A 14736-nucleotide genomic window follows, 5' to 3' on the forward strand; every position below is an offset into this window, starting at 1 on the left:
CAGGAGCAGAGCTCTGTGTGGCTGGGGGTGCTGGCAGTGCCCCAGAGGTTCCACTCCTCACACACACCCAGCTGCTCTCAAGTCTGAGCTGGCAGCTCCCCCGTGCAGGATTTGTGCCATCTGGCTGAGCACCCAGCCCCTTGGCCCTCACCTGCTGGGTCCAGCAGTGCCAGTGTTGGACCAGGGCAGGGCAGGGGCTCCTCCTGCACAATCCACCCCACCCCACACACAGAACAGAGAGCAGCTTCAAAGTGTATGCAACATTTTATTGAAAAAATACGAATGTTCTGTACATAAAGTACAACTTAATGGGCTTGATAAAATCTCCAGAGACTTATTGGTTAATGTAGGTCTTCTTTTCTTCTTTTCCCTCTAAGGGCATAAAGCATACAATGAAGAAGCAGGTCCCTGTACTTGTGCAAGTGCAATCCCATGGCTGTGTGTGCAGCTCAGCACCTGGCTCTACACGGGACTCCAAAATGCCCAAAGTACTTCTGATGGATGGTCTGCAAAGAATTTAAAGCATGGAAGAACTGCACAGGACTGGTCCTTCAATCCACTGGTGATTCAGAATTTATTGTGAGATCTCTGTTCTCCTAAACAGTCTGCATCTGCATATCCAATATTTCTGACAAATAAATACAAAAATAAATAGGGATCTGGCCTCACAGAACCTGAAGTCTCAGAAGCAACAAAACTTTTAGCAAGCTACATACATAATTTCAACTATGTCAACATAATTTATTTAAATCTCTATCAATAAATGTATTAAAAGTATAAATTCTTACCCAATACTGAGAGTTTAGTTCTGGAAATAAACCCAGAAAAGGAAAGCTTTTTCAGTCCTCTCTTACTTCAGTGTGCTCTTAGAAAATGCTTTATAGCTGAACTTCAGCAGAAACTAGCTGCTATATAATGCACTTCTATTCCCCAAACCTAATATAAAAAGCTTTTTAAATCTTTTTACAGTAACTGGCTTTCATGTCCTAACTTTACATACAGTTACTAAAAATACTGCACATAGCAGTGCTGACTAAAAATAGGTTTAGTGTTAAAACTACATGCACAAATGCTGGGGTACCAAAGCAGAAACTGAATAATGTGGCAGCTTCACAATTTATGTTGCAAATTGGATGGTGTAACAAATACTGCAATCCCAAAAGATATGTATGTTGCAAATGGAAAAACAATGAACAGGACTGGATGAGGAGAAAGTTAGGCAAAAAACCTTTTTTTCTTCTCTGTTTAAAACTGGAATGTCCGTAATGGCCAAGAAGGAAAATGTAGCCCAGGGCTAGAAGCTTCTAAATCAGGAGTAAATGGTGATGACTTCTCTGCCACCACCTCTCACAAGCAGTACCCTCTCCAGACCCTCAGTCAAGACTTCGAGAAACTCCATGTCTGTTTCAGTAAAGTCAAGGACAAAAAGCATCAAAACCACAACACACAGGGGGGGTTAGACCAGGGCCAGCTCGCAGCCCTCAGCTCTGATCTCACTTAGTGCAGATACCCCTCTAAGGACCAAAATACTGTTGAGTTTGTGGCACTTTTTCCTTTAAGCAATTACCACCTTACAGCCACAAGCCAGTACCCTCCACTCAGGGAAATCTTTGTCACATATTACAGCTCAACAGCACTGGTGGCCAAATGAATTCAAGAGAACCAAGAGATTAAAGAAAAACCTTCTGTGTGGCCCAGGCCTTGCCTGAAAGGATACAGTTTTCATCTCCATCAGTATTCTTTGGAGGACCAGGCATGTTGAGGAGCACAAGTCTGGCATCATGGGATCTATTTACAATGACTTCATTGAGCTTCACTGCTGTGTGCATCCTTCGGACATTGGACTGGTTCCTGTAGGAGAAGCACATTCACACTCACTGTTAGAAACACACCTCTGAGCACTGAATTATTAAAAAGGTCCTCTAAAAGCACACTCAAATCTCCTAAATACCCTGTTAAATGTCAACTCAACACAATGATTTCCTTCAAACTTTATGATGAAGATACATAAGACATTTTCCAGACTTACTTAGGTACAGCTAGTCTTAAATTTAAGATCTCTGGAGCCAAGTCCAGTTTAGAAAGTTACACTGCTCTTCAAAAAGCATTCTTGATAAAGATGATTTAGTGGTGCATAAGAAATTAGAACCCAGTTGCACGAGGGGATGTGCTCTTCAACAGTTGTGACTGCAGGGCCTTCCATGCAGGCAGCCCTGCCAGAAGCCCTCACCCTGGGCAGCACAGGCACCTCTCCAGCCCCAGCAGCACCAAACTCTCTCAGGGGCCTGGGAACCAGCACCAAACTCTCTCAGGGGCCGGGGAACCAGACCAAGCTCTCTCAGGGGCCTGGGAACCAGACCAAGCTCTCTCAGGGGCTGGGGAACCAGCACCAAGCTCTCTCAGGGGCCTGGGAACCAGCACCAAGCTCTCTCAGGGGCCGGGGAACCAGCACCAAGCTCTCTCAGGGGCCTGGGAACCAGCACCAAGCTCTCTCAGGGGCCTGGGAACCAGCACCAAGCTCTCTCAGGGGCCTGGGAACTAGCACCAAGCTCTCTCAGGGGCCTGGGAACTAGCACCAAGCTCTCTCAGGGGCCTGGCAGCACCGTGCTCAGCCTCACTTGCCAGGAGCACACTTCCCTCCTGGTGCTGAACAGAGTTGGCATCTCCAGAGAAAGGCTGGGCCACTACAGACTGCAGTGACATAATGGGGAAACACAGGATGGCAGCCCAGAGCAGGCTGGATGTGAGGGGCTTTTCTGGAGGGTTATAGGGATGTTGAGCTCTCCTTCAGAACACTAATCAACCTCTCTGACTGGCTGTTTACAAGAAACACTTTTACCCAGGTGTCTCTAAAATATCAATCACACTTTCAAACTTGAGTAGCCATTTAGTTCAAAAGTTAGGGGAGAAAAGGGAAATAGGTGCAGCATAATCTCACACACCTCCGCTCCCTAAGAATCCAGGCTAAGAGAGGTAAAAGCATTAATTATTTGGAATATATTAACACAAAATAACATCAATTCATGCAAGAACAAAACTCAAAAGTAACCTTTGGGGATTTCAAGCCTTCTTACAGGAAATCAACCATTATTTTGGTAACATAAAAGGAATACAGAAATAAATAAACTTGTCGAAGTTTATATATTAGAATATATTTATACTTTTGAGGCTTTTCTACTTGAGCTTTTGTCTTCATTTGAATGTAATAAAAATAAGTATTAGTAGAAACAAATGAAATATGAATCTGTGCTTTAATTGGTTCAGCTTTGCATGATGAGTGAAACTCTTTAGTAACCTTGCTGCTCTTCTGAATATTCAGATTTGCAAAGAAATAATTTATATGCACAGAACGAAGATGTGGTGGGAAGAACCATGTTTATTACACTAATTTACCCACTGTGAATTACCTCTCTGTTACTCCATGTTCTTATTCAATTTGGATCAAGGATCTGTCTTCACCACATCAGCTTCAGAAAGCCAGGGACGACACTGAGGCCAGATTATGTTTACAGGAAGTGAGGAAAAAACCAGCAGCAGGAATGTAGCAGTTGTTAGCTATGTATAGTTTTGGAAAGGAAACTGAAAACTAAACATGTGGTTTTCTCTAAGGTGATATTTCAAACTGGCATCTCCCCAGTGATCTGAAGGTGTAGGCTACAAGAAAGGGCTTGTTTAGTGCCCAGAAAGTGCCAGAACTAACATCCTAGCAGTGTTGTGCAATGAGAGCTTCTCTAAATGAGTAATGTTTCCTCCTGCTTGTGTCATACTCTGTTTAGGAAGATAGGTTCAGACTGGAATTGTTTTCTATCCTTAGTTCTCATCAGGACAACTCTTGTAGTTTGTTACATCCTACTTATAATGATACTTAGCTTAAGTAGCTAATCCTGCTCCCTTTAAAACATTGCTAAGACTGCTCAACTCTAGTGCCTTTTCTTCCATCAGTACACACAGTTTTCCTGCTTTTATCTGAAAAAAAGAAGTCTTTCCTCTCAACCATCTTAATGTACTTCTAATTTAAATAACAAACTTACACGATTTCCCACCCTCTGAAAGCATGGAAGAGGAAAAAGTACAGGTAGTTAACACCAAATTCAGCAGAATTTCTACAGTAGGATTCAGCCTAAAACAGATTTGAATTCTGATTTATGAGGGGGAAAAAAAAATCTGGAACTTTGCCAAGTATGCAAAACTGACTGAGCTCTTCATGTGAGATGTAGGAAATCAGAGAAGTCACAGGAGATTCACACAGTTTTACACAAAGCCAAAATAGACCTTTACTTCTCACTCTTCAGTGAGTAGTACCCCAGCTGTTATTACATGCCAGTGCTCCAGTGCAGCAGCAACTCTCAGAGGGTTTATCACACACAGATGCTGCTCCAAGTCATTCATCACCATCTCCACAGCTTCTTCCTTTATGGGTTAAACATCCACACTACACGCTAGACAGTGAAATTATCACCTCTTCTTTTAAATTCTGATTACAGTGAAATTATCAGTGTGTTTTATTGAGGGATTGGGAGACAGTAGGGAAGTTGTCACAGGATTTACCAGTTCCAATTTAGCATTTGGCTATACCAAGTGAAATACTGAGGGATGTGTGCACATTTGATTGGTTAGAGGTTTCTGAGGAGGCTACTGCTGTCTTTTCATAGCCAGGTCTCAATGTTTATAGCACAAGTACACACCAAGGATTAGGAAACAAAAGATAATTAAAAGCACAGCACATGTAGAGCTTCAAGAGGTGCCAAGAGTAGACTTAGACAAGACTCACGGCTTAATGGTGATGAGATCTCTGAAGCTCCCCACAGCACTGCCTCGGTTCCGCTTCTCAGCATCACATTTCTCCTTTGTCCAGGTCATCTGGATATTCTCAGGAACAGGGTCTGCCTCATCTTCCTCATCTGAGTAGAGGCTCTCCAGACGTGCTATTGAATGTCTGTCCTTGACAAGCTGAGCCTGGAGGGCACATGAGTGACCAGGTGAACTCAGACTTTATTTTATGTTCTCTGGTGCGCTTTAAATAATTATAGACGTTTTCTTCCGTTGTAACTTTTATTTTGCTCACTCAATTTAGCCTTCAGGAGAGTTCTGATACCAGGCATCTGCCCTAGCCAAAAGTCTTACATACCAAACTGACTTTTAACAGTTTTGATGGGTGTAAGCCAAGCAGAATTTGGACTGACAGAAGCCTGTATCTATACAAGAAAAAAATGTCAGCCCAGCTCACATCATGACATGGTCAGGAACAGCAGACAAGACCAGCCCAAAAAAAAAGTTTTTTAGTTTGGACAACTAAAAAAAAAAGCTCAACAAACCCATGCAGAAAAGATGGATCATCTTTCATAGCTACATGTCATAGACATCACAGTCACATGGCCTCTAAGTCCAAACTGGAAAGACATCTTCAGTAGGAAAACAGGATATGCTATAAATTGACACAAATACCGGATATAAAGAAAAAAACCAAGAACTACATGCAATTTTGGGAAACAAAAAAAGCTACATTAGATGTATTTCCTTACATCTTTAGAGCACAGGAGTTAAATTTAAGCAGCAGGTACATAACACACTGCTAGGAAGGCACTTTGTGTCATCACCCTCAGCAGCCCATAGAGAACAACCACAAATGACATACCTCCCTTTCCCTCTCAGTTTTTGTCAGCCTCATTTGCCTCAGCATCTGAGATCTCTGCTCCATCATAAGAGTTCTCTCATAAGTATATGCTGAGATATCACTATTGTGCTGCAGAAATAAGGACAAATATTGTGTTTGTATTCAAGTCATAACCAAACATCATCATGTGCATAATAAAATGAAAAATGGCCTCAATTCCCTTACCATTTCTACCACTTCTACCTCTGCCTCTATTCGGAGCTGGTAGAGGAAAGTAGCCAAATCTTTCTTCATCTGGATGCTGTTATCATCCATCTGAGCAACAGTAAAAATTCTCATTTTGCATTTTCTCCAAACCTGGTGAGGGAACACCAACTCTCAGTTATTTGAACCAATAACACTTTGCTCTACAAATTAGAAACTTAGCAACATGTCCACTCTCATTTATCAATACAGGCTCTACAACTGGATCGTGTTTCTTTAAACTAAAGAATGCAGAAATAGGTGGGGGACATTCTCTGTGTAGCTGCTTACTTTGTGCTGTTTGAGAAGAAAAGGAAGCAACATCAGCATGCCTCCATCATGCACAATCCACCACACATCAATGTTGCCTTCGTTGTAACGCTCGTGGTTGCTGGGGTAGAAAGAGACATTTTTGGGAACCAGCAGAGCCAGATGAGCTGCAGTTGTGCAGCGAACAGTACCTGCCCAGGAGGGGGAGAACACAGTCACTTCCAATTCTGCAAGAGTCATTTATGGCTAGAAAAACACTACTCACTGAGCAAGTGTCAGCAAACCATAAAAGTCATCACTTAAATAAAGAAAAGTATGTACAGCAAGGCTTGCACAGACAGGTCAGTCCCAGTGACAAAGCCAGGATAAAGCAGACTCACAGGGACACAAACCTTATTTCACACTGGAAAGTAAAGCAGCAACCTTCAAAGCTAAGTATGAGGAACAGCATCTGCTCTGTTCAGATTTGTTTAAGTAACTGGACCACAGTAGAATGAAAGAGATAGAGGCAAGGAGAGTGTTATCCACTAGAGAAGGATAGGTTAGAACCAGTGACAAAACAGAGATTATCTAGGAAACAAATTACAGTTTGCCACAAAACCGGCGTGTCTCAAGCCCATGATTTTTTAACCAGTCATTAGATACATGAGTTTTAGCTGCTAGATTAATCTTTGAAGATCTTTCTTAGGTCTTTTACCTAAAGGAAATGGTATTTCAAACAGAGCAGTTTTGTGAGAAAATACCTACTTCTCCATCAATACTAGAAAAAAAGACAAACTCAAAACCAATCTTACAAGGTTTCTGTTAAAATCCCATGTGTGTAATAAACATCTCTGTTCACAATGTCTGATCACACCAAACCTTTAAAGCTCACCTATAAATGTCTTCCAAGACCTTGGATCTTCACTCTGCCTCCAGCCATAGGGCCACCCCAAAACCACAGTGTTGTGCTTCATGCCACCAAGTCCACAGGACTGGATCAAGTGAGCAATTCCTTCTCGAACTTTATTGGCTACAACCACTTGACAAAATCCTTTAACCTTCTCAATTTCCATCATATTCTTGATAGTCTGAAAGACAGACAAGGAAAAATCTCAGTTTTCCTTTCCAAAATGAACTCCTTTATAGACAGGATATTTCTTTGTCATGTGATCATAATGGAAATTCCTGGTTCACATGTCCACAGGTAAAGCATATTACAATGCAAAGTTCTGCTCATCACATTTCCTTCATAAAACAAAAGAGAAAACATCCACTTGTTTAAAACACAGTTTCTTTCCAAACATCAGCATTTCTAACAGATTAAAAGATTTTTTGGTTTGTGGTATCATCTCTTATTCATAGTAGTAGATAGTGATATCTGTGTTACTATTTTACTTTCCATTTTCTAATTCTATAACACTCACCTTTTTAAACCCAAGGCCAATTGACTTCATTTGGATTTCCAGTTTCAGATTCCCATGTAACATGCTGTATTATATTAAATTTACAAATATAAGCACCAAAACCCACACACTAGCAAGTATACCTTTTATTTGTTTAAAAACAAAACAAACTTATCAACACATAGTTCATTAATTAGCTTTCCTTTTGTAACAATTTTCCTACAGAAAAAGCCTCTGGGGGGAAAAAGTGAATACACTGAAGCTATACAGATGTAAACAGGGCTATGATGTCATGTTTACACAATGAGGAAAATTAAGTAATTTATTAAAAAAATTTCAGGACCATCCTTCAATGCTTTTTGTAATAAATTTATCAACACACTGAAAAGCAATACATTTGCTAAGTTTAACAGTTACTGAAACCACAGAACCACTAGGTTGGAAGAGACCTCTAAGATCACTGAGTCCAACCCATGCCCTAACACCTCAACTAAACCATGGCACCGAGTGCCACATCCAGGGATGGTGACTCCACCACCTCCCCAGGCAGACCATTCCACTGCTTTATCACTCTTTCCATAAAAAGCTTTTTACTTGGAATATTCAGAAAACTAAACAGTCCCCTTCCTTCCATTAAGCAGCATTCAGAAACTTCTACAGTCATTATTTCCTATAAATGAAGGCAGTTTTATGCAGTAAGGCTGTTTACAATGGTGAGCATTGATCTGCATCACCAAAAGCACAACTGGTAGCTGAAACATTTCTGCAAGTCCCTTCCTGAACAGCTGTAGCACTGCTGAACTTCTTCTGTGTTTCATGGAAGCCTTATCAAGATGCTTTTTTCCATGTATGATTACGAAACAAAATTTTGCATTACCTGCCCACTCACCCCTTTCTACTTCAGGATTTAGGACACTGACCTGCTCAGCAGCCTGGGCTTCTCCATAAGTTTCCAAGAAATTCCCTTGGATGACTGATCCTATGATAGTCAAACCTTTACCAGCTTTCAGCTGGGATGCAAATGTTAACAGTCTAGGGTATTTTACATGCAAATCTTCATCAAGCTTCAGAAGCACCAGCAACTGAGGCCTGGAGAAAATAAAAAAGACAATGCATTTTTTAACTTAAGTTTTAACAATGACACATGTTAAAAAACTGCCTCTCATCACTTATACTGTGCTTAAATTTTAACTCTGAAACATTCTTTCTGTCTCTCACACATTTGAGGGATTTTACTTAATATTTTCTTTCTCTTGGTTTAAAGTAGATGTGAAACTGGGAATTCTGCTGCTGCATTGTGCTGACAGTAATAAAACCTGCTGATATACTCAGCTTGAGAGGCTTGCATCTGTTTTATTTACAGGCATGTTTTTCAAGGCTCTTTTAAGTACTACTGGAGCACACATAGTGTTCATACTGTAGGGCTGTTCTCCCAGATCTATCTGGATACTTGTGCCAAGAAAATATCTGTATTCTGTCTCCAGAAACCTGGCATAGGGAAAACACAAATATTTTCATCTAAACTCAGATCCCACCTGCCTGCTGTTCCTTAAGGTATTGCTACACAATCAATCAAGTCACTTTCTGTCTGAACAAGTATGAAAAGATTTATAAAACTCTGTCTTTGATAGATTCCTCTTGCTCTTGTTCAGAGCCCAAGGGTTGTACAATGCCCAGCCAAGAGGGTTCTTGCCCACTCTGTTTTCAACACCAAGAAGGGAAGACTTCAGAAGGAATAACATTGGCCACTGCTCATTTCCTGGTCTCTACACCTCTGTACTCACAGACCTCCAGTTTCCCCAGGTTCCACTTCTGAATTCACCAATTTGGAGTCCAGTTAAAGATCCAAAGGGCACTAAAGGTCTGTCCATACCGGGTCCACACAGTGATAGGACAGCTTACTGCAAACTCAACACCTTTTTTAATATCCTGGGCATTTAAATTATTTCACACTCTTGTTTAGAGTCCAGTTTAATTCCTTGAGTGTAAGCAGAGAACCATGCCAGCCATTTCACCAGTCCAGGGTGAGTACCTCCAGTTCTTGGTGTGTGGAGGGCCCTCCTCCAGTCTGAGCAAGGCGTATCTGGCAGCGCTGAGCGACAGGCCCCGGATGCCATCGCCCCACTCCTTCTCTGCCCTGTGAAGAACAAACACTTCAGCCACCACATGGCTCCAGGAGCACTCAGCTGCACACTTACATCAGGCTATAGAGCTCTGAGCACCTTACAGTGGGTTTAATAACATGACATGTATGGCATCTATATTTATAATTTGTGCATGAATGTCTGCGATATCACAGATCACGTAAGAAAAGTGAAGATGCTTCAGTAAAATATATATATGATGAACCACCATTCTGGGCTTAATTTGTAATCAACACTACAGAGAAGGCTTCCCAAGCATATACAAACATCTGGCATTTCAACATTCAATTTAGTTAATAGGTCAAATTAAATTAGAAAACCACACTACAGCCTGACTCCATCCAATGCTGATCTCCAGCAACCCAAGCAGCCAATTCAAATTTTCAAGGACTGATCTAGACAGAACTTTGCAGATAAACTGGAATATAATGGTTGGCATCAGCAGTTCTGGGCCTGAAGTAATCACCTGCAGTACAGCAGATAGTTCCCAACCAGCTTTCTACTTCCTGTGATTCATGTTTCACCTAACAACTTTAAAGGCTTAACAACAAAGTATTTCAGGGGCTTTTGCTTAGCAGTGACACAGTGAAACAATGAAAACAAAAATTAACTAATAAGGAAAGCCCTCCAAGTCATCTCTGGACAGTTCCTTTTCCAAATGTGAAGGCTCTAGAGATAATTCATTAAATTATCCAGCCTCTCTCTTACCCTTTCTTATCCAGTTAATACTTACCCTTGGTACTCAATGTACTTGTAAATCATGCCTGCAATAAGCATGGCCACCAAAGCATAATACCAGGATGAAATGAACATCAGTGCCAGGCAAATGCTCATGCCTAAAAATGAGAGGGCCCTAAAATGGAAAGCAAAGGTATTAATAAGTAGTGGGGCAGAAAAGCTTAAAAAACAAGTCAATTATATTCTTGCTCTTTTTTCTTTAAACTGTCTGTGCTGAACTGGCAGTGAAAGCAAAGCCTCCACTGGATGTCCCCAGTCCCACCAGTTTTAGTGCCCTGTTGTTGAAATGAAACTCTTGTGCCATGACATATCTGAGTCTGGCTCTCGTGTACAACTGGTACCCAGAGCAATAAAAGCTGCTCCCTGCCCTCCTGGAGAAGGTTCCCAGGTGCAGATTGCAGGCCAGCCCTCCACTCACCAGTGGTAATATTTAAAGCGTGGCCGCCAGTTCGGGGTTCGCAGAAGTGTCTGCACTGCGCATGCAAGATTAACAAAGAGGTAACACATCAAGAAAAACCTGCAAAACAGAGTGCAAAACCTTTTAGCATGCACATTTATAGATCCTGGCATATATTATGATGACATGATTGATTTCAAGTCAAAACCCCACTGTACTGTCCCATGCCCTGTACCCCTACCCCTCTGATTTTTATTAGCCTGAACTATTAGCATAAAGTAGCTGGAACAATTTTTTAATTGGATCAAGTTAGATCTGTTCACAGCATAATGATGTCATTGTTCTGTGATTAAAATAGGGTTTTTTTAAAACCAAACAAAAACATAATAAAAACTTGCTTATTCACAGAATAGTCCAGAACAGAAAGAAATAGATTTATATGTAGAGCCTGAAGTCAGAGGATTCATAGAAATTACAGATGTGGAACTCAGGCTCTGGAAATCTGCTTAACTGGTTTAAGATATAGTTCTGAAAGACAATCAAACTAGCAAAACTCAAGAGCATTTCTACCCTCCACGAGACAGCAACCAGGCTGTTTCTTACATTGAGAGAATTGGAGCCACCATGTCAAGTGAAGCAATAAGGATTCCCAGCTCAGCAATTAATGCTGTTAACAGAAGAGCCCACGTTGGTTCACCATTCGCTTTTCCGTGACCAAAGATCTGAAGAAACAGAAACATTAAGCACATCCTCCTGGTACTTCATAAGGTTGTAATTGGAAAAAAGAAAATTATATTTTTTTTTAATCAACAGTAATTCTCTTACATACTTCCTTCTCTAGAGTAAGAAGTCAAATTATTCTAATGGCTTGCCATGCTTTACAAAATTAGATGTTCAACTTCTAGAAAAAAATTACCCCGTAAGTCTAGTTAAAAACCCTTCAAAGTATTCTTTGTTTCCAACAAAAGCAAAAAACCCATCAAAATAAAAAATACTGCCACTCCCTTCAGCGCTGGGCAAAGTGGGGAGAATAAATCTGATTTTAAGGGCACGAAGGCAGTCAGTGTGGGCAGCTGGCGAGGCAGCAGGGCCGGCAGCCCGCGCAGGTACCCACCCAGAGGAAGGGGATGATGTTGTCCTTGGCGATGGCCTGCAGCAGCCGGGGGGCCCCAGTCAGGCTCTGCAGCCCCGCCCCGCAGGTGGAGAAGAAGGAGCCGATGACGATGACCCAGGGCGAGGGCCAGGACAGCGTCCCCACCACCAGGTTCCTGTTCACAGCATCACCGAACCTGCAGCGGCAACACACCCGCTCTCGTACCCCAAGGACCGCTTTGAGACTCATCCTTGGGGCTTTCAGGGCACTTTTAGCATGTCATTTAAATACTATTATTAATAATATAATAGTTTAATTGGTATGTTAATATTTAATATCATGCATATTTAATTAATATTTTGATATCGTATTTTAATATGTTATAGTGTATTGTTAATAACACTATATTATTTTCTTAACTAGAGAACATAGAAAGTAGCAAATAATCTCATATCTAATCAAATATCTCATATCTAAGCAAATAATCAAATATCTCTGATGTACAGATTGGAAGTGTCTGCAGCTTGATTTCAACATTTCTTTTCATTACACATATTTTAAAATTCTTGTATTATTATCACAAAAAGGCAAGAACTAAGACACAGGATGGAAAATCTGAGGGTGCCATGCCAGAAAATATCAAATGGAATACAAGATTCCAAAAACTGTGGTCACACTTTACATACAAGTATGGTTTAAAAGGCACCCAAAAGTAAATATTTTTTTAAAATTAAAAATACACCTTAAAGTTACTTCAAAGAAAAGGCTTTTTTTTTAGAAAAAGGAACTGAAATTTATGAATTCTCCCATTAAACTCTCCCTTCATCTTAATGTTTCACTGCAACCTAAAAAACAAAAAAATCTCAAAGTACACCACCATTAATTAAAAAGAAAAAAACAACAAGGAGAGGAGTGGGGCACACAGAGAAAACAGGCAAGAACACACCTACACTGTAAAAAAAGTAAAACAAAGGAGAGCACTAAAGCAGTAACACTTACTTATCTCTCAGGACAACACCTTCTATGCAGGCTCCAAATAATAACACACAACTGAAGTCTGGAGGACAGAGTGTGCTAAGGAAGCAGAATTTATTTAGACATGGCAGATGAAAGCATTGTGGAAAGGACAGTTTGTGCCTCCATCCTGTGGCACTTGCACTCCAGCTTCTCCACAAGTACATGGTAAAGCTGGCAAGGAAATTAATGTCTCACTGCTCACATGCACCTCCTAATGTTACAGAGAAAGCTTCTTTTAAGTTTCAGTTTTTAAAAAGGACAAGTTTAAATGCTATGATAAAGGAGAAAAAAAATCAAATGAACCATTTTTGTACTAAAATGTCAATTTAATCTTCTGCTGATATTAATACAGAATTATTAATACTAATACAGAAGCTGATATTAAAATCTTGCTTTTCTCTCTCCTTCTCCTGTGTCTGATATTTTGAACTACAGCAAACCATTACCTTGCACATTCTTTTTTTTAATCTCTGCTGGCATTCACATCACCAATAAGTCTTTGGCTATCAGGTTTGTTTGTTTGTTATTAACTGTACTGCTTCAGCATTGAGGCGTACAAACCCCTCAGGCTTGTTGGATCTGGCATTCCAGTAAAGTTTTTGACCTTGTGAATAAAGTTCACACAAATGGTTAAATCTTGAATTCTACCCCTGAAATGCAACTAGTAAGTTATAAACTGCAATTACAGGAGAAACATTGCTCCTGAAAGTGACAGTGTCACCCTGGTGTGGCATGAACAGGGACACATCCAGATCCAGTCACCCACTGGGTGAGGCCAGAGCTGCCAGCAGAGCTGGGGGTTAAGCCTGTGACCTCTTTTAATATTTATTACATCCAGAGGAAATGCTGACTTCTTGGTACAGGGTCAGTTCCCAAAGTGACAGCAGGGAAATGCTGCATTCCTAAAGAGCTGGGACAAGCAAGATGCATCCTGATTTACAGCTTGGCAAAAAAACAGGAATGAAACAGCATAATTTTCAAAACAGTCACCATCTCAGCCAGCTGCCCTTTGGATGAAACTGATTCACCCAAAGGGTGAAAAAGAAAGCTCTTTTGATTTTTTTTCTATGTTGATAAATTGTCCTTTAGGATACCAAGAGCTAGATAAAGCTGAAAGATCTTGGCTCATCTCTTCTTGAGCAGGAGAGCAGAGATCAAGACAGTCTTTCTTAAGCAAAGCTCCTGTTCTCCTAAGCCCTGAAGAGCTGAAAAAACACTTGGGAACATTGTCTAATTTCTGAATCCAGTTTATCTTGTTCTAAAATGTTCGAGAGAACCTATACTCCTTAACGTCACTCCAAAGAAAAGGCTTTTTTTATAGAAAACAGAACTGAAATTTATGAACTCTACCATTAAAGACTCCCCTCATCTTAATGTTTCACTGCAACCTTAAAAAAAAATCTCCAAGTACACCACCAGCATGAAAAGCTAGAGATCACTGTGTAGCAAAGAACAGCAATGGGAATGCAAAAGAAAAGAACCCACCACAAAAAAGGGGATGGAAAGTTACAGGATAATAATTACAATTCTTTCAGCTCTAGGATTAATGTTCTGTTGTTTTGGGGTTTTTCCCCCACTGGCCAATCATACTTGCACTGATAATTTGGTGAGCTGAAAGCAGTTCCAGAAATCAGACACGATGTCCCAGCAGTCCAGTAATTTGAAAAGGATACAGACTAGTGATGTGGTGACAATGGCAAGAATTGTTCCAACAGGGATGGACTTCTGTGCATCTTTGAGGTCCCCTGATCTGTTTGAACCAGCCATGATACCTGAAAGCACATTTTGGTAAGATCTGAGGGCAGGAGGAAGCTCAGAGCCCCAGCAGGTCCCTC

At 40.8% G+C, this 14736-nt stretch overlaps 1 protein-coding gene across 4 annotated transcripts in view; it reads right to left on the reverse strand.

Moving 5' to 3' along the window:
- Nucleotides 1-245: 245 nt before the first annotated feature.
- The window catches only part of SLC12A4 (solute carrier family 12 member 4), a 47189-nt gene continuing 32698 nt past the window's right edge, over nucleotides 246-14736 (reverse strand). For 2 of the 4 annotated variants that reach the window (XM_077185230.1, XM_077185231.1), the window contains exons 10-25: nucleotides 14575-14673; nucleotides 12884-12941; nucleotides 11906-12080; nucleotides 11395-11513; nucleotides 10813-10911; nucleotides 10390-10509; nucleotides 9545-9649; nucleotides 8433-8601; nucleotides 7002-7197; nucleotides 6149-6318; nucleotides 5840-5971; nucleotides 5636-5743; nucleotides 4772-4956; nucleotides 4032-4046; nucleotides 1718-1851; nucleotides 246-1401 (exon numbers count right to left, since the gene is read on the reverse strand). In XM_077185230.1, coding sequence (XP_077041345.1) covers nucleotides 1310-1401; nucleotides 1718-1851; nucleotides 4032-4046; nucleotides 4772-4956; nucleotides 5636-5743; nucleotides 5840-5971; nucleotides 6149-6318; nucleotides 7002-7197; nucleotides 8433-8601; nucleotides 9545-9649; nucleotides 10390-10509; nucleotides 10813-10911; nucleotides 11395-11513; nucleotides 11906-12080; nucleotides 12884-12941; nucleotides 14575-14673 — 1976 coding nt within the window. In that variant the 3' untranslated portion in view covers nucleotides 246-1309. The remainder of the gene's footprint in view (nucleotides 1402-1717; nucleotides 1852-4031; nucleotides 4047-4771; nucleotides 4957-5635; nucleotides 5744-5839; nucleotides 5972-6148; nucleotides 6319-7001; nucleotides 7198-8432; nucleotides 8602-9544; nucleotides 9650-10389; nucleotides 10510-10812; nucleotides 10912-11394; nucleotides 11514-11905; nucleotides 12081-12883; nucleotides 12942-14574; nucleotides 14674-14736) is intronic. The other 2 variants (XM_054640897.2, XM_054640904.2) reach the window with 1 other exon arrangement.

The sequence above is a fragment of the Agelaius phoeniceus genome, chromosome 12 (assembly GCF_051311805.1).
Source record: "Agelaius phoeniceus isolate bAgePho1 chromosome 12, bAgePho1.hap1, whole genome shotgun sequence".
In the NCBI taxonomy this organism is placed as follows: Eukaryota; Metazoa; Chordata; class Aves; order Passeriformes; family Icteridae; genus Agelaius; species Agelaius phoeniceus.